Raw genomic sequence first — 18,589 nt, 5'->3', positions numbered from 1 at the left:
TCTTTTTTTTTTTTTTTTTTTTTTTTTTTTTTTTTTTTTTTTTTTTTTTTTTTTTTTTGGAGTTAGTTTCAGTCAAGCCAGTCTCTGAATTTGGAGCTCCTGAATCGTAATTTTTAAATGCTTAGGGTTGGCAATAACATAAATGCACAGGGATTAGACTACTGTAATAAGAGCCTTCAGAGGTTAAAGAAAACATTTCATTTCCAGTAAGTGGCATGGTAAACACATACCATTAATCTGTTCCAAAAAGCTATTAGTCTTGTAACAGCAGGACGTCCTTTCTAATAAATGTTATCTTTTTCCCTTCATGACTGCATAGATTATCCTTCACTCCATGCATAAATATCAACCTCGTGTCCACGTCATCCGAAAAGACTGTGGTGATGATCTGTCCCCTGTCAAGCCTATCCCTTCAGGAGAAGGGGTGAAAGCCTTCTCCTTTCCAGAGACAGTTTTCACTACTGTCACAGCATACCAAAATCAACAGGTAATTTGGGCTATCTGCTTAGCGTTTTGCAGGGTTTTCAGAGCAGACCAGGGACATAAGAGATAGGAGAAAAGCAGATTCTTTTATTATACTTCTTATTAAAATAAAATTGTCTAAACCCTTTTTGTGCTGCAAGCAGCTTTCATTGGTAACATTGCAGCTGCGCCTGGAGGCTATAGCTGAGACTTGAGGCCACATGCACTAGATGCTGTATGTAACTCTTTTATGGAGGTCACACAGACTAATTATCATGTCTAATGATGTCTTAATTATAAATCCAGCGTTGAAGAACAAGGTAAAGAGCAGTGTAATTTTTAAGGGATTTCTGTACCTTTTAAGTGTAGATGCATGTCTGGATAGAACTTTTAAAGTACTTTTATTCCTGACTCCAGTGCTTTCAAAACTCCCAGGTCCTTAACAGAGGTCTGAAGAAAGTTGCATTCATTTTCATTAACTACATTCAGCTTGTATTACTAATGCCAATTTATCTGGGTCCAAAGTAAACTGCAGGTTGCATCCTCCAATGTTTGGCTCTTATTACCACTTGTTTAAGTATTAGCATACATAGTAACACCATAGTTAGTGTTGTGACATTTTATTAATTCCATGCAAGCTACTGCAGCTGTATTTTTTTAAATTATATATGCATTTATATCTTTACATCTTTACAAAGAGAACTGTGTAAATACAGAAATATAATTATTTGTTGCGTTTCCCCTTTTTTCAAATAAATTACAAGTATTTGGAGTAGGGAGTGTTTTGCTGGGGTATTTTTGTTTGTTTGGGCCAGGGGCGGGGGTGTTGGTGTTTGGTTTTGTGGAGGATAGTAACCTAGAGATAATCTCTTTTTTCACATTTTCTTCTTGACCCATACAGAAATAAAATTTAGTTTAAATTTTATTGCAGTTAGGCAGTGGGCACTCTTGGGTGAAAAATGACATTTGCCAGAAGATTTTTCTCAATAATTCCAACCTGCCGCTTGGCAGCATTAAATACCTCTTAGTTTCTCTGGGGATCTGCAAAAATAGTGATCCAAAAATTGGACCTTATTTTGCTATGTTTCAGGACAACCATCTTAAACCATACAAATGTGAAGATGTTTCTACTGTCAGCTTAATTCTTTCAGAAGAGTCATTTTGTGTGCTATTCAGCTGAATTTACAGGTAATAATTTCTCTTAATCATATTCACAGATAACTCGTCTGAAGATTGATAGGAATCCATTCGCCAAAGGGTTTAGAGATTCGGGTCGTAACAGGTAGGTGGTGGGAAGGACGTGGTGCTGTTACTGCTGACAGAATCCTTGTGAAGGCTGTTCAAGGTGAATACCTGTATTTACTGAAAAACTAATTTGAGAACTCAGACTCCTGGAGGGAGCACTTAGATTTCCCAGCAATGTTCTCTGCTGTGGTGAGCTCTCATTCCTGCTTCTCTGACCATCTAGGTCAAAAACAGGCTGGCACTCAGCTTGACGCATGTACTCAGGTTTCCTTTCAGTGTAAGCAGTGACATACCATGAAGGCTGTAAGTGAAATTAATGCATACTCAGGTCTGTGATTTCAGGCTGCTCTTGAAATCTTCTCTTTCTCCTGGCTGGAGACACAAATTGCAAATACCATTGTCAAACTATAAGCCCAGGTTCTCTTGCATGTAAGTGGCATTTAATATGGATGAATGGCTTGTTGTTTTCTCTTAAAAACGAAGTTAGTTTGTGCAGTAACCTTATGTTTAGTACACTTGCATAGGAGGTGGGAGACCTGTGTTCAAGTGTCTAGTCTGAGGAGTTTTAAATCCACTTCCTAGGTGAATGCCTTTCCTTGTAGGCTATAAAAGACTTTGCAATAAGGATGGTTTCCATTTCTGCTATTGTGGGTGGACTGATTATTTGCTTGTTCTCTCTTGATCTGTGAATCCTTGAAAATAGCAATGGGAAATCTGAGTAGTGCAAAATGGAGGCTTGAGTCTAGTCTGGGCTGCCAGTGCTGATGAGGTATTTTATCCAAAGACTATTTAATGCAAACTACTCAAGCCTGCTATGAATTGTTTGTTAAACCATTTCAGCTAAAAAAAGCAGCATTTCATTATGGTGTACAATATACATCAGTTCCAGTGACCACATTGCGTTTGGTATCTACAGCTGCTATATTTATTCCCTGGCCTTGCAGAGAAAGGAGCAGACTGTGTGCTGGTAGGAATGATCAGAGAGTTTCTTTTTGATAGTTACTTTTATTGAGCTTCTCTGTTAGCAGAGGCTACAGCATTAAAGCCTGTTTTTTGTGTCCACCTGAGTTACATAAAAGTTGAGACTGGACAGCAAATACGAGTAGTTTTTAGAAGATGAATACTTACAGAAGGAGTAATTGTAAAGAAGGTAATTGTAAAGATCTATAGGAATTCATTCTAAGTATCTTTTCAGTTTCTCTGAGATTTTATCTTCTGTTGAGAAGTAATTAGCCATGCTTTGTTCTGGGGCCTGGAAATGATGTCCCAGGCACTGGCATAAGTAGAATTTTGCTCTCCTTTGTAGTCTTCTACAAATTAAGTGAATCTAGTCTTCTAGAAATTAAGTGAACAGTAACTTCCAGGTAAATGCATTGACTGAAGAAGCAAAACATGCTGTGTGAACTTAGGGAAGAAAAGAGTTGCCCTACGTGCCCTGTTTGAAAGCTCTCCATGGACAGTGTCTCTGCTTTTTGCAGAACTATAAAGTAAGTACTAAGGAACCTCCTAAGTGTGAAATCCTGATCCTCTGAAATGGATGAGTTTAAGTGGACTTGGAATTTCTTCCATAATGTTATATGAAACAAGAGAAGAATCCCTTTAAAATAGAAAGGAAAGAATTGTTCAGAAACCAGTTTTGAATGTTATCAAGGTAGGACAGCTCTGGTATTACCTGGGGATGATGTAAGTGCTGTAAGAGTTCAGCAACCACACAGATCCAGTTGTAGGACTGGGGATATCCACAGAGGGTTTTTTTGTTTGACTGCTGGTAATAGTTTGGTTCAGGCATTAAAAAAAAAGCAGGATATTTTAATTGAAAGGCAGTTATATTTTATGGAAATGGATTAAGAAGGCCGGTCCTGAGGGAAGGGCCAGCCTCTGCAAAATGTTTTGGAGCAGCCTTTAGATGAGGTCTGAATGCTTTTACTGTACAAACACAATCGTTATAGAAGTGTCTGCAAACTCTTGTCCATTGCAAATTGACATTGATTTACTGAAGTCAGTTATTCTGTTTTCTCTGATAGTCTCTGTGCTACCGAATAAGAGGGTTTGAGAATGCAGCCTAGATTGTCAAGGAAAATGTCTATTGGTTTACTTAACTGATTATTAATAAGTATTGAAATGAAATGTTAAGGTTCTGTTATCTCCATTGTTGCAGCCAGTGTATTTATCATTAGGGCATTTCAGACAGCAACAGAAGTTTGAAAAAATACTGTGGTAAAATTCTATCCAGCTTTTCAATATTGCTTTAATTATTACAGCTATCTTACTCTGCACTGCTGCATGCAATAATTCTGTTTAATTAAAAATATTCCCTTTCAGGTCATTCCTGTTCAGTCCCACAGCCTATTTTACAGAAATCAGTAGCTTCACCTTTTAAAAGCATTCCCTGTGCATTTGCAAAGTGCAACAGAATTTATGTGCTGAGAATAGTTTCATTCTTCAGTTGGGCCTTAAGTTTGACCCTATAAAAACTTTTACTCAGGAAAGGACTAGAATTTCTCCCTTTAAATACTTCAGGAAAAACATAACTGTTTTGTTAAATAAACTTGGCCATTTGATAGCGCAAATTAGGGTGGTGATAAAATGTGGAAATTGTTCGAAGGCATCTTGTATAAATTATCGCCTTGGCTACACTCCTCCAGGAGGTGGCTTTTATCTCCACTTTAACTAGAATTGAAAATTCACCATTACTGCAGAAAATTAAGGCTATCTTTTTAGTTTGGGTTCAGGTAATAAATACTTTATAAATGTTTCCTGACGCACATTTGTGTTCCTGCTGGAAATGCAGTGGGGAAGGAGCAGTATCAGAACATGTTGGTTGCTTCAAATTGGGCTATTTGCATAATTCGAGTTTACGGAGTGCTACTGCTCAAAGGCAAGCACTTGTGTTTGGTGTGTGCCTGATGCTGACATTTAACAGGCCTCTGGGGCCCAGCAGCCAAAAATAACAGCAGAATTATACCTCTGAGTATTTATACCTCTGAGGTGCATTATTCATAAATAATTGTCAGAAAACAAATGGGCCTTTACCTTCAGGAAACAGATTCTTATAAATAGTGTCTGCCAGCACTATCTACCCAGTTATTTCAATTTTCTCATTACACTGTTGAAAGAAAATCACTGAAGGTTTTTGGTCTTTAAGGGCCTTTTACTCAACATGTAATAACTGAGACACAACACTGCTTTATACATTTTATTGGAGAAAGAGCTGAACACCCATGCCTCGCTCATGTTCTAAGTGTAATTTTCCAGCTCATCAGTAATGACTGGGTATCCTATTTTAATCGAAATTGTCAGTGGATCACCTTTGTTCTGGGCAGAAATAGAACATCCCCCTGGCAGTTAGAGGCAGAGGAATGATCTCTTAAGGAAATATCATACTAGGAAAACATTTAACAGAACTTTAGCCAAGGCTCCCCACTCAAATAGCCCTCTCAAGAGGCCCAAAATATTGAAATAGAGAACCAGACTTACGGAACTGGAAAACTCTGTCTGCTGCAAGCCCTGTGGTGGCAGATCTCAGTGGACTCATGGATAGGATGTAAGACTCTTTTCTACAAAGCAAAATCAACTTCAAAATTGTCCTGAAATGTTACTAATTTTTATGTGTTTCTGAGGTAGAGTATCCAGAGATGTGTGAAGAAATACAGCTTGCTTTCATGACACCTTGGTTCTCTTGTTCTAAATAGAATGGGTCTGGAAGCTCTGGTAGAGTCCTATGCCTTCTGGAGACCTTCACTGAGGACGCTTACATTTGAAGATATACCTGGGATACCCAAACAAGGTAATGGCTGTATTTGTGTTGTTTCAAAATAAAAATGCATGAAGATAAAGCTTCGTCCATCATACTTTACAAAAGCCTCTGTGTCACCTTGTAGAGAAAAAGCAACCAACTAACCCCAGTGCAGGCCATCACCTCTCATCAGAGTTATTCTAAGCTAGAAAGGTAATGCTAATTCAACCACTGTGGCAATAAAAATGTTAGATTGTAAAGATAAATCACATCACACGTAGAGGAGAATTCCAGTTTAAGGGTTTAAATTATTCAATTTAAGGATTGAATAGCTTATTCCTTAGAGCAATGCACTGGCTACATACAAAAGGTAGAGATCATTTATATACGACATCTGTTGTACACATTCAGACTCCCATCCAGGAATTTCTTTTGTTTTTAAGAGGAAAAAAAAGCAGCAAGCTTAACTGTGTTTCTTTTTGGAATGCCTTCTTGATTCTTAAAGACTTAAAAATTTTTCAGTAAATGTGCCAACAAACTTTATCTGCATTCTAGAGGTTGAAAAAATGGATCTCTCCGTTTTGTTTTTTCTTGCTCTTCAGTCTTGGTTGGAAACCTCTTGGTTTCCACTTTCCCCATCATACATGTAGTTCCATGAATGAGAGAAATATTTAAATGGCCTTTTTGGACAGAGAGTGGAATCTCTGCACTCTTTTCTGAATTCTTTTATTTCCAGAGAACCCCAATGCAAATATTAAACTTCTTTTCTTTCTCCCAACAAAATCAGATGTATTGCTCCTGATTCTTCATGTTTCCTGCCACCAAATTTACAAACATCCAGTCTGCTTTCTTGATAATGTATTGCAAAGCTGTTAAACATCTTCAGAGCAAAAATCCAGACAATACAGAAATTCAGAGAAATAACTTTTATCAGCTCCTTAGCTCATTCCTTTGAGAAATCTTGAGCATCAATGCTTGATGTGGGCAGCTCAAAATGAGGTTTTGTGCCAAGCCATGGATACAGTGGCTGAGTGTTGGCAGAGTTTTGGGCAGAGCACAGGGGTGAGGGACAGTCTCATAGAAAAGGCCTGCAATGAGAAATTAGCACCAAACCTGAAATGCCTTGTCAGACTGTAAGGCTGAGAGGCAGCTCACTATGCAGTTAATCCATTTAGGAGACAGACCAGCTTTATTGCCCTGTTTGAATGCAGGAGCATTATTTGAGAGCAGGGGAACTGCTGCCATGAACTTCTTGCTTCCTGTTCTGCTGTTGCCTGGGGTTAAGGAGCTTGTTGAAGTTACTGTTGATATTCTGAGGATGGAAACTGGGATCCTTGCAAGGTCTTTAGTCATCTATACCTTAGACATTAATGTGATTTAGAGACTTTCTGAAAGACCCTGTTAGAAATTTACCTGGCTTATTAATGCTGTAAGTGCCTGTCTTCAGGTGGTGGAGGCATTGACGTAGATTGGAAGAAAAAATGTCTTATACAGGGATTTCTGGAATGTGGCAGTGTCTAATGATGCTTTGAGTTTGTGGTGTCCTGTTAACAGAGCAAGAAGCAGCAGGCATTGTTCACTAATAATGTATGTTTCTTTTCACAAGCTCACTAATCTAGTGATCACTTGCCACTAGATAACCTGTTAACTTATTGACAACATGTGTCTCTTTGCAGCATTCAGCTGTTTGATTGTTAATACGATTCACAAACGGGAGAGTCTTCCTTGTTGAGAGCTTCTTCCTGGGATACTGTGAAAGGCCCAAATTAATTTTTCTACACTTAGTTTTCACGGAGATACAATCTCTTTAAGAAAGGAAGTGTTTCTTGCAGCTGGGAAACTTTCAGTCCTGAGAAAAAGTCTCACCTGTAGCAGTGTGTTTTCAGGAGCATCCAGCAATGGTATTTGTAATGTAAAATGTTCTTATATCATTAAATGGACAATTTGCAAACAGGTTGCTACAATCCTACCTGTTCAAGAAGTGAAGCAGCTGTGTGCAGTATTCAGCCTAAACTCTTACTGAAGTTGTTCTGAAGTTTCATTCTCAGATTTTTTTGGTTTTAAGTTGGAATTTTTTTGTTCTGAAGTTAGAAACTTTCCTGAAGCTGTTAACTGTGGAAGCCTTTATCATCTGAGCTAAGCAGCTGGTTCCTCAGCTGGTGCTCTGATAGTGACAGTCAGGCACAGAGTGCTTGAAACACGCTCCAGACTATAGTGAGAACACAGACTCATCAAAAATCATCATTTTGAAGAAGGCTTCCTGTGATGTGGTACTCACTTGGCTATATCTTAACTGCCATGCAATTTCCTTCCGGTGTTATATAAGGAACATTTAACCTTTGGATGGGAGCTCTAAGTATGGAGTGACATTTATAAAAATGTAACTTCAGTTCTCTTTCTTGGTTAAGTTGGTTTTTTTAGAAATATGCAGGTGGTTTACTCACACACCCTCCTGCACATATATGTAAAAGATTTTTTTAATTATTTGAGTTGTGCTTCATGTCAAGTGTTACTAAAAAAGACAAAGGTCTTGATCTGTCACCTAGGAAGTCAACGTTCCTCAACACGCTTCTTACGCTATAATATTCTCTTCCAGGAAATGCAGGTTCCTCTACTTTACTCCAGGGATCTGGCAGTGGAGTGCCATCTACCCACCCTCATCTTTTACCGGGTTCCCCTTGCTCATCTCCAGCCTTCCACCTCAATCCCAACACTAGCCAGCTGTGTACCCTTGCTCCAGCTGACTACACAGCTTGTGCCCGCTCAGGCTTGACCCTGAACAGATACAGCACTTCCTTGGCTGAAACCTACAACAGGCTCACAAACCAAACCAGTGAGACGTTCGCACCCCCGAGGACTCCCTCCTATGTCGGTGTGTCGAGCAGCACAACTGTGAATATGTCTATGAGCGGCAATGATGGGGATGCATTCAGCTGCCCTCAGACTGGCTTATCTATGCAGATTTCAGGGATGTCTCCACAGCTCCAGTACATCATGCCGTCCCCATCCAGCAATGCCTTTACCACTAATCAAACCCACCAAGGCTCCTACAACACGTTCAGACTGCACAGTCCCTGTGCGCTCTATGGATATAACTTTTCCACATCTCCTAAACTGGCTGCCAGTCCTGAGAAAATCGTTTCTTCCCAAGGAAGTTTCTTGGGGTCCTCGCCAAGTGGAACCATGACGGATCGGCAGATGTTGCCCCCCGTGGAAGGAGTGCACTTACTTAGCAGTGGGGGGCAGCAAAATTTCTTTGACTCTAGGACCCTAGGAAGCTTGACACTCTCATCTTCTCAAGTGTCTGCACATATGGTTTGATGAAGCCTTTAAGTAAAAGTACAGTATGTTTGGCGTCTACAACGTATTTCTTTTGGAATATGAAGGGACACTCGATGTAGCTTGTAAAGTGTGTGTATATATATATATATAATATGAGAGGAAGTTTTACTGAAATTTTGACTTGCTTGTGGCCAGATTATTTTCCTATTTTGAGTTACACAGAATTTGCTGTGTTGCAGACTGCTTTAGTTTTCTGGTATAATACACTTAGTTGTATAACACATTGGAACATATGCAACAAATTAAGCAAGACTTCCTCCCCCTTTCCCCTCGTCTGTTCCAACGCCTTTAAAGAACGAAATGACACTTGGAGTATTAAACAACACAAACAAGCCCACTTACGTTTCCTATAGTACTAGTGAGTTTCTTCAAAACATTCATACAACGATAAGCTGATGCACCAAAGGCATTTTACAAGTTTCTTCTCTGTTATAAGGGATATGAAGGATATTTGGACTTGAAAGTGTTAAGCATGAAGCATCTAGCCTAAAATAGAAGTTTAGCTAATGGATTATTTACAAAGTAAATTGAAAGATTAGTTTGCCTTCTCATTATACATAGTTTTTAGCTTATCAACAGCACAGCATTCTCACTAGGGTTTTTTATTTTCAGCATTAGTCTAGATTTATGGTTAGATATTTGAAGACTAATAATGCGTATTCAAATTGTGGTGATAGGAATAATTTAAACCAGCAGCACTGGAAGCAGCATTCCTTAGTAAGGAATGAAGTTCAGGGTGCTTAGTTTTTATCAAAGGAAGGGCTTGATACATTTTTTTCCTCCATAAATATCATCTATAAGACATTTACTGGACAGTAGGATTTTCTGGAGTATCTTTGTTTCTGTATTTTTACTTTTTTTAAAGAAAAATGCAGGCTTGATTTAGGAAAAAAAAAAAGTGAGCAGAATGAGAAATTCCGTTATTGGTTTCACTGTTTTGTTTGTGTGTTTGTTGTGTTTTGGGTTTGGTTTGGTGGGTTTTTGTTTTGTTCTTGGGGGGCAGGTGTGTTTTGTTTGTGGGGTTTTTTTGTTTGGTTTGTTTTGTTTTTCTTTTTTTAGTAAGGGCAAAAGTATCTCAGTATCTCAGAAATACATCACCTGTATCCATTAGGCAGATGATCCACTTTGCCCTCAAGTGTTTCTGGAAGCAGAACATTGTCATAGCTGACTTCCTGTTGCTTTATTTCTGTCAGTTTTTGTCCCTCAATTGGAGAGGCTTCCTTCATTCCCACCTCTGGTTTTTAAATGGCACTTGAAAGAATGTAGATCCCAATCTGCTCCTGACGCTTCTCCAGAGTGACAAGGACACAGGGAAACACTTGTCATGGTGAAATTTCTGCCCTCATCTGCACCTGCACAGCACGGGTGTGTATCAGTCCTTCTGCAAAAGCTGCCTCTCAGCTGCCCATCTGTCACAGTTTAATCACAGAGGTTATGCAACTAATTTTAATGCTTGAAAGAACAGGTAATCTTCAACAGTATTCTAAGCTTCATTTATATTGTGAAGGTGATATGAAGGCATTATAAGGTGGGTACAAATACAGATGAAAAAGTTTTCCCAGTAAGCATTGAAGGAGATTAGGCCTTTCAAGTTTTACATTTTTTAGATTTTTTTTGGTGAAACATATTTCTCAAGCGTTCTATGTCTTTTTCTGGCAAATAGTGGGCTTAACCACTTCCACTTCAAGAAGGACTCAATTTCAGCTAGTATTTCCTTAGTGGGATGGAGATAAAGCATGCAGAAACAGCCTGCTTGCTATCTCCTCTTATTATTTGGGAATAGAAGAGAAACCACAGCTATCTTGAAGCCTGTGCCTGCGGAAGGCTTTATTTTTATTGCTTTCATACTTGTTTCTGTTAAAGAAGATACATATAAAGTTCTAATTCAAAGTTGAAAAGACAAGAGGATGCAATTGAGGAGATGTGGGTTTGCTTCTTTGCTGTCTCAGACTTCCTAAGTGACCTTGAGCAGTTCACTCAGTCTCTCTATACCAGATTTTTTTTCTTCTGTAAAATGTGGTAATAGCACTTCATGCCTCACAGAAAAGAGTGACAGTGCATTGAAGATGATCATCTTTACATCATCTGTGCTATGGACAGTAAGTTACAGATGAATGGCTAGGAAGTGTTCATATATGAGGATAAGATGAGCATTTGTGTACTTCAGGTCTGTTGCTGATTTTGGCATTGTGGTGTCCTTAAGGCAGATCTTAAAGAAAAGACCTGCAATGATGAACATGCTACTCAAACTCACACTAATGATTCGTGAAATGGTTCTAAAATGTGTAGAAGATGGGCAAGTTTTCAGTTATGTAAATTGTCATAGCTTTATTGGTTTAAATTAACAAGTAAATTATGTATAGCAATTTTTGCTCTAGCCAAAACTTTGGAATTTTGTAGTCGGACAAATCTTGAAATGGCAAAGATGGTACAATTAATCTGTACTTGAAAAAGGGTAATTACCCATGTTATCTTAAGGGCTGTGACTGTAGAAATGTGGAAGAGCTAAATCACGTTCTTATAAGGAGAAAAAAAGGGTTGTGCACGGATGTTCATGGAAGTGCTCCTGACAAGACTTTATCATCTGGGAATTTTTTTAGAACTGGTCTCTTTTTTTTCCCTCAAATTATTCTGATCATATAACCATACAATATTGTTTCATTTGTTCCTTAAAAATTGAATCATATTGTAAATACTGGTGTGTCATTGTGAAAAGACTAGCTTTTTATCAATACAGTAAATGCTATATATGCATTATATCTATAATTATATATCTGTATTTTACAAAAATGCCACAGAAAGTATATTAAAGTGTGTATTCAAACACTTTTTACTACATTTGGAAAACTAAGAGGCTTGGGCCTTTTTTTTTCTCTACAACTTCTGCAAGAACAAAGGAAGTTACTCTGAGGTAAGCTCTGGATTTCAAAGACCTGATACAACAAGCTGCAGCTATTTCACAGTTCTGATGTGGTTCTGACGTGGTTTAACCATCTGCTGTTGAAACTCTCTGTTATTTGTACACAAAGGTCCCAACAAATTTTATGTAAAAGGAGATACCGAGGCCGATAGCAGGGCTGTGAGGGTTTAACATGGGAAAAAGGGACTGAGCTGCTTGCCAGGCTCCTGAGCCAGTGATGGAGCTTGGGTGTTTCCTTGTAGCCCATGGCATCCCATCTGCCAAGACCAGTGCAGGTGCTCCATATCAGCTGGATCTGGAAAGTTAGCACTTCCATGTGACTTGAACAGAGCTTGGTACTCTGCCTGTTTTGTTGGTCATTGCTTCTGTTCTGCTAGTTCTAAATGCAGAAATCAATTGATCTGACAATTTTCAACCTATCATCTGAGTGTACTGTTATCATCTGAGTATACTGTTACTCAGCAATGAGCAACATTTCTCCCTCCAGAAATATTGTTATGCATAGTGGCCTTATTTCCTGTTGTACTGCAGTAAATGATTCTCTGTGACATAGGGCACAGGGCCTGAAAATCTGATTACTTCAGAGACTCTGGTTTCATAGTCACTTAACACCAGCATTGTTGCAAATGACCAGAATTAGGGCAAGAGAAGTAGACATGAAATGCTTGATCATAAATTTCAGGCCTCCAGAGAGAATGAAAGCTTCTGTTTTTAATAAGAGAAGAGCCTTTTTTTTTTCTTAAATAGCACAATCAGACTCTGAGAGGGTTCATTTCTGCTTCAGCAGAGGACATCAGGAGAAAGTTGAAAGCCATGGACATTGTTGTCTTTAATACTAATAAGCTTGTACTGTGAGCAGTTCAGCAGAAGAAATATAAATCACCAGAAGAAGTAGCTCACAGATTTTATGGGTATATTTTTCCTGTAAAGATAATATACCTAGTCACTCTGTATGTAGGTATGTTTAAAAAGTGTGCAATTTATCTGATTACCTAATGAGTTAATGGTTTTTGTGAGCTGACTTTGCGCTTCAGCTGACAAGATATATTAACTCATCAGTTGAGCTCTTCATTAATGTGAACCTCAGATTCAATATTTCACCTTGTATTTAACACAAAGTTGTTGATATATCAATTTAATATATGCAAAAATACAGGGAAATTCTTGTTCTGCCTTATGTTCCACCATATTCCTCAGCCACCCAGTTAATTCAAAACATGGGCATGCCAAGATGACATACACTTGTAAGAGGTGATGACTTGCTTCAGTAGGAAATAACATTTCTAGAGAATTCAACTTTGCTTTTTGTCAGTGTTGTTATGTTCAAGCTCTGAAAAGGTGTTTGTTACCCAAAAAAGCATAAGTCCTATGCCCTCACCACTTATTCTTCCAAAATGATGTTATGATGTTGACTTGGCCATAAAACTACCTTAGATAGTTTGGTGCTCAATGCCCAGATGGAGCAGCTCCAGCAAATTTTAGAATTTGAAGTCCATAAAGTAAATGTTTTTAAGAAGGCTTAGTAAATCAGATCAGCACTGCTATCGGGAAGAATAAAAATACTGTGGGCAAATAGAAACATTTTCCTGAACTTTATCTGTCACCTTCAGAGGTTTATTACCCTTAATTAGTTAATACCCAACATGTTCCACCAGAATGAGCCTTAAACCTCCATAAGCTGGATAAATTTCCCCATTTTTTCCATTGTGGCCTTTCTAAATGTTGGCAGTAACAGCCAGGTTTGAAGACAAGCAGCAGTGCTCCAGGTTTGCAGGAGGGAATGGCAGGAGAACGCAGATAGCCCAAATAGACCCTGCAGTCCCACCGTACCCTTTTGGAATGTCACAAGGGTAATTCCCCACGTTAGGGGGCTGTAGCCTAAAATGAGGCCTGACATCGAAGACTGGTCAGGAAGGATTTGAAAATACTTAAGCTGGTGTGGCCCGGCACAGACTTGGCCTTTGTCAGTACTGCAGCCACTTTGACTATGCTGCACCCTTATGTTCATTTGCACACCACTGGATTTTATTTGGATGCTATAGTATAGAGCCAAGAATAAATTCAGAGCACACTGGAGGAAACCTGGTCTCAACTGTGGCCAGTGGTAATGGTGCCCCTGACTTGAGCTTTATGGATACCACATTTTCAGACCCTGAGCGGTCCCCCTCTCTGTTCCGGAGTGCTTTACCCATGCAGCAGCTGTAGTCATAACTCTCTTGGGCATTTTACTGTCCCTTTGTGGTGCTTTTCAGATGGATAACTGGCTTCTTGCATTTTACATGCTCATATTTTGTTTTTAACTTTGTGCTTCTGCAGTTTTTGAGCCATAGTCTGTCTCACAGAGAAAGACAAGACAAGGGTGGAACTTGGTGCTCCATCCCCTGTATATTCCTTTCCGCTGCAGATAATTGACTATATATTTCCCACAATGTTTTTATTGTATTTTACAGAGAAAAGTAATAAAAATAGAGGCTGTATCACAATCAAAGCGGTGTTTCCATTCCTCAGGCAATATTTTTCACTAACCCAAAGGAAAACACCTCCCCACCCTTTCCTAGTTACTGTACTCGGTATATGGTTCTCAGTAAGAAGAAAACCAGATGCCATATTTAAACGTAAGATGGCAGAAACCAGAAAACCAGAAAAATAGATCCCAATTCAGAGAAATGTTCCCAGATAGTCCTTGAGTTCTTTTGAAGTACAGTAGGGGCACTAATGCTTCCAGAGACATCCGCAAAGACGCTTTGATATGTCACCCAGATGATCGCTGTTGGTGTATGACAAATGCCTTGCTGACACAGCATGCACTACAGATTACCTGCCCCATACTCAGGCAGGACGTTGTCATTGTCACACAAAGATGTTGTGTGACATTTATGTCATTCTAGTAAATCCTAAACAGAAGTGTAGCTTCACAAGTATTAAGCAGATCCCAAAGCTATGTTAAGAGACAAAATGTCTGGGGTTCTAATACTGAATATCTCAGTCCCATAGGAGTTTTTTTTTTTTTTTTGTAGAGAGAGAAGCCTTGAAAAATGAAATTTAAGTCGAGAGAAGGCAAGTGAAGACTAGTCTATGAGAAAGGATCCTGTAGACATCAAAATACACCATCGCAAATGTCTAAAAATGGTCTGTCTGATGTCACATCCTTGCATTCAGTAGAGGACAGAACTGTTGAGTGTAGTGATCTGTGATACCTTTCAGTTATGAAGTATTGGGTAGAATGAAGGTGTTTGGTGAGGTAAAGGCTGACCTACTTAAAATAATCTGAAATTGAATGCCATTCATTGTAAGTCTTAACATTCTATTCCTTTTTTTTTTTTTTTGAAAGTTACTGCTAGCCAAGATGAGATGATGCTTAAAAATTTCCAGCCAGATGTGTTTCCAAACATTCCCAGAGATGACAGATACTCAAGTGTAGTTTGGATTAAGCCCATTTTATAGATAAGTGTCTTTTATAGGTGGCTGCAGCTGTGAAGTTTGGATTCAGATCTGTAACTCCCCTAAACTTTGAAGACTGTAGTGAAATCTGTGGTTTTGGATTTGAATCTTCCGTTGCTTGTTGCATCAGACTGTCATTCACATCTGTTACACCAACAGCTCGGTGCAAAACTCTGATACCCATTTCACACTCTGCAAAGTTGAGGTTCAGAAAGGCCACTTCTCAAGCACGTTGTTACATATGAGCAGTGACAGCAGCATATTGTAGGTCTGTAGGTTAACAACTCTCTACATGCCATCGAATGGCTATCGATGACCCACCACAGAGCACTGGCTGGTGGGTTACAAGTTGTTGGCTCCCGCCCTGTAAAGTATGCTTTACATGCTTCCTTCATATTATGTTTCTGTGTAAGCGAATGCTGTAGCTTCCCACAGGGATATTACATGATCCTGTGTGGAAGGAGAGAGGGTTGGTGTAATTGCGAATGGAATGAAAGCTGCTCCTTGAGGTACACTTTAAGGGCTTATCTATACAGAGTGAAACTAGGAGTGAATTTACAACACCTCAGCTCCACAGGTGGGCACTTTTCACATGCAATAAGCAGGGAAAAGGTGTTCCATATGGAAAATAAGAAAATAGTCCACGCAAGCAATGTTCTTGTGAGGATAAAGTGCTTCGAGGCTGAGGTCCTGCAGTTTCCCTCTCTTGTTTACTCTACAGGAAGACCTTAGGACTTCAGCCACACTGTAAAAAATAACAACCCACAAATGTCTATCTGGGAGGGTGTCACTGGTTGTCACCATGGCATAGACAGGCTCACCAACTGCAGTGACAGAGCCACCCATGGTAAATGCTGGACAACTCTTCTGACCTGTTAATAGTTGGCAGACTATTTGATGACAGTTGCAAGAATCTGATGCACAGCAGTATCCTTTACAGCAGTTTAATCTTTGTCATCAAATCCCCCGGCAGCCATGATTAATAGCAGCACTTGAGCTTGTTTTGAAAGTTGTATATTTGGCAGCTCTGAACTTTGATCTATGGTTTCGCTTTAAAGAATCATTATGACACAAACTTTTCCTGTAATCCTTCCATCTAATTAAACCACACACAAATACTATGTGGGGAAATATGATGCTATTGATATAAGCTGTGTGTTTATTACATTATTTTAGGCACTTTATTAAAGTGGATAGTTGGTCCCAGCAAGATTGTAGATAAGCTCCCCCAAAACACTAACATCACCCAGAAAGAATATATAAGAGAATTTCCCAAGGCCAAATTCGATTAGAAACTTTCTTTGTTGATTAATACTGTGCCCTTGAACCCATTAAGGGCTCCAATGCTTTAACCTGAGCTAAAATTACTAGCATTTAATGAATTCAGCCTACTAATGTGTACTTTTCCACAAAATGTTTGCCTTTGTTCCAGATAGTCAAAAGACTTCAATGCCTAACATGATATTGTTTGTCTTCCTGAAGTATTTTTTTCAGTGTTTAAGTACAAGTTACTGGGGAAGCTTTTGAAAATTGAAGAAAATTTATTTTCGTGTCAATATTTTGAACAACAGAACATCCATCATTCTGTAGCTGAATCATTCATAAACCAGCTGTTTCTTGCTGGTCTCTATCCTGCTGCACACTTTGTAGTGAAATTCCCATGAGGCAGATAATACTCATGTTTTCAAGGCAAAAATATGAACTGTGGATCAGTCTGAGCATTGTTTTTTCTAGGGCTGAGATGCAGGGCTGCACAGTCTTGACCGAGTCAACTTACTTGTGTATTGCACCTTCATGATGCCAGGATTTGCGCAGAAGAGGATTCCTCCCTCTAAAGCAGACCACCCAGCCTCTGAGCAGCAGTCTTATGGAGTTACCTGGAATCCCATGACTTTCTCCTGATTGGCCCATCTTGATCTCCTAATCTAGGTGCCACAAAACAGAGATAACAGAGGTGTAAGTCACTGTCTTGAGGCTGCTGTGGCTGCCAAGTCCAACAGTGTTTATATTTACCGGTAACCATATTTTCCATATTTTCTGAGTAGACTTTCAGCCAGCTGGCTTTTGGCTGAAACATTACTCCTGTCAGTACTGGTTAAGCACAGTCACCATGGTTTCTGAGTCAGTTGGAGAGCAGACAATACCAAATATAATAATTTTCCCAAATTGTCTCACAAATTTCCAGAGAGTTCATATAAATGTGGAACAGCTGAAGCAACATGAGTGATCCCTTAGAGAATTCACAGCTGAGCACCCTCAAGCAGAAGGAATAGCTGCCCATCACCACTCTCTGGACTTGATCAAAAAGGAATGAAACAGAACTGCACTAAAGCAGCTCCATCTCCTCATGCCAGGTTCTCCAGTCTTGGTATTAATCCCCTGTGATGAGCTGTGTCCAAGACTACCACAAGACTGAGCAGAATTAGCAGGGACATTTGTCATGTGTTCGTTGTCATGAGGGAGGCTGGATCAGTGGCCAGAAATGGCCTTGACCTAACCTGCTCCTAAATAGCTGGGCACAAGCTACTTGAGCTGTCATCCTGTCTTTAGTGGCTCTTCTGTGAAAAGCAAAACTTGTTTAGGTAAACTGGAATCCTTGTGGGTGGATATGGAGTCAAAATGTATTTTATATACAACTAAAGTTTTGTATAAAGAGCTAATAAAACCTCATAAGGACTTTTTACTAGATCAAGGGCTGCCTCTTATTGAACTCAATGAGAATTTTGCTACTGACTTCAAAGGAAGTTGAAAGGAGCCATGAGGGGTTGATTTCTACTCCTACATGTGTGCTTCTGCACACCAAATTTGCATCTGGAAGGACTGTGTTTTAGTTGGTTTTTGTTGCTATAGTTGTTGGGTTTTTGCTACTTGAGAGTTTGCATAAGCAAAAGATCTTTTACACGCAGATTGTCTACACACAGAAACAAATGGCTTATTTCTGTTGTGCAAAACTATCCGTATGCTACATACATTGCATGTATGCAATCCAAAAATGACACATTGAACTACCTAATCTGAGTGGCGTCATTCTCTTGGGAGACAAAAATCTCTCCTAAGCACCTAATGATTGGTGAAGAAGGTTCCCCATTTATGTAAGATGCATAAAACAAAATCAAATATAAAATGATCCTTTGGCAGGTTTTTTTCCCAGGCTGCAAAAGGGAAAGCTTCAGCATCTATTCTTTGACACCATCTCCCACAGCATTCTCCTGGAAAAGCTGGCAGCCCATGGCTTGGACAGGGGCACTCTGTGCTGGGTTAAGAACTGGCTGGAGGGCCGGGCCCAGAGAGTGCCAGTGAACGGGGCTGCATCCAGTTGGCAACTGGTCACCAGTGGTGTCCCCCAGGGATCAGTGTTGGGCCCAGTTCTGTTTAATATCTTTATTGATGATTTAGATGAGAGGACTGAGTCCACCATTAGCAAATTTGCAGATGACACCAAG

General features: G+C 39.4%; 1 protein-coding gene across 2 annotated transcripts in view; it reads left to right on the top strand.

Annotated features, from left to right (window-relative positions):
• TBX18 (T-box 18) overlaps nucleotides 1–9,735 on the top strand; it is a 22,237-nt gene extending 12,502 nt beyond the window's left edge. The window contains exons 5-8 of one of the 2 annotated variants that reach the window (XM_027899489.1): nucleotides 320–487; nucleotides 1,680–1,744; nucleotides 5,400–5,494; nucleotides 8,040–9,735. In XM_027899489.1, coding sequence (XP_027755290.1) covers nucleotides 320–487; nucleotides 1,680–1,744; nucleotides 5,400–5,494; nucleotides 8,040–8,764 — 1,053 coding nt within the window. In that variant the 3' untranslated portion in view covers nucleotides 8,765–9,735. The remainder of the gene's footprint in view (nucleotides 1–319; nucleotides 488–1,679; nucleotides 1,745–5,399; nucleotides 5,495–8,039) is intronic. The other variant, XM_027899490.1, reaches the window with a different exon arrangement.
• Nucleotides 9,736–18,589: the final 8,854 nt, after the last annotated feature.

This window comes from Empidonax traillii, unplaced genomic scaffold (genome assembly GCF_003031625.1).
Source record: "Empidonax traillii isolate 1590-97213 ecotype Southwest subspecies unplaced genomic scaffold, ASM303162v1 scaffold671:size839176, whole genome shotgun sequence".
NCBI classification, from domain to species: domain Eukaryota; kingdom Metazoa; phylum Chordata; class Aves; order Passeriformes; family Tyrannidae; genus Empidonax; species Empidonax traillii.
Note: the sequence above shows the minus strand (reverse complement) of the source record. Positions and strands in the feature narration are given on the sequence as shown.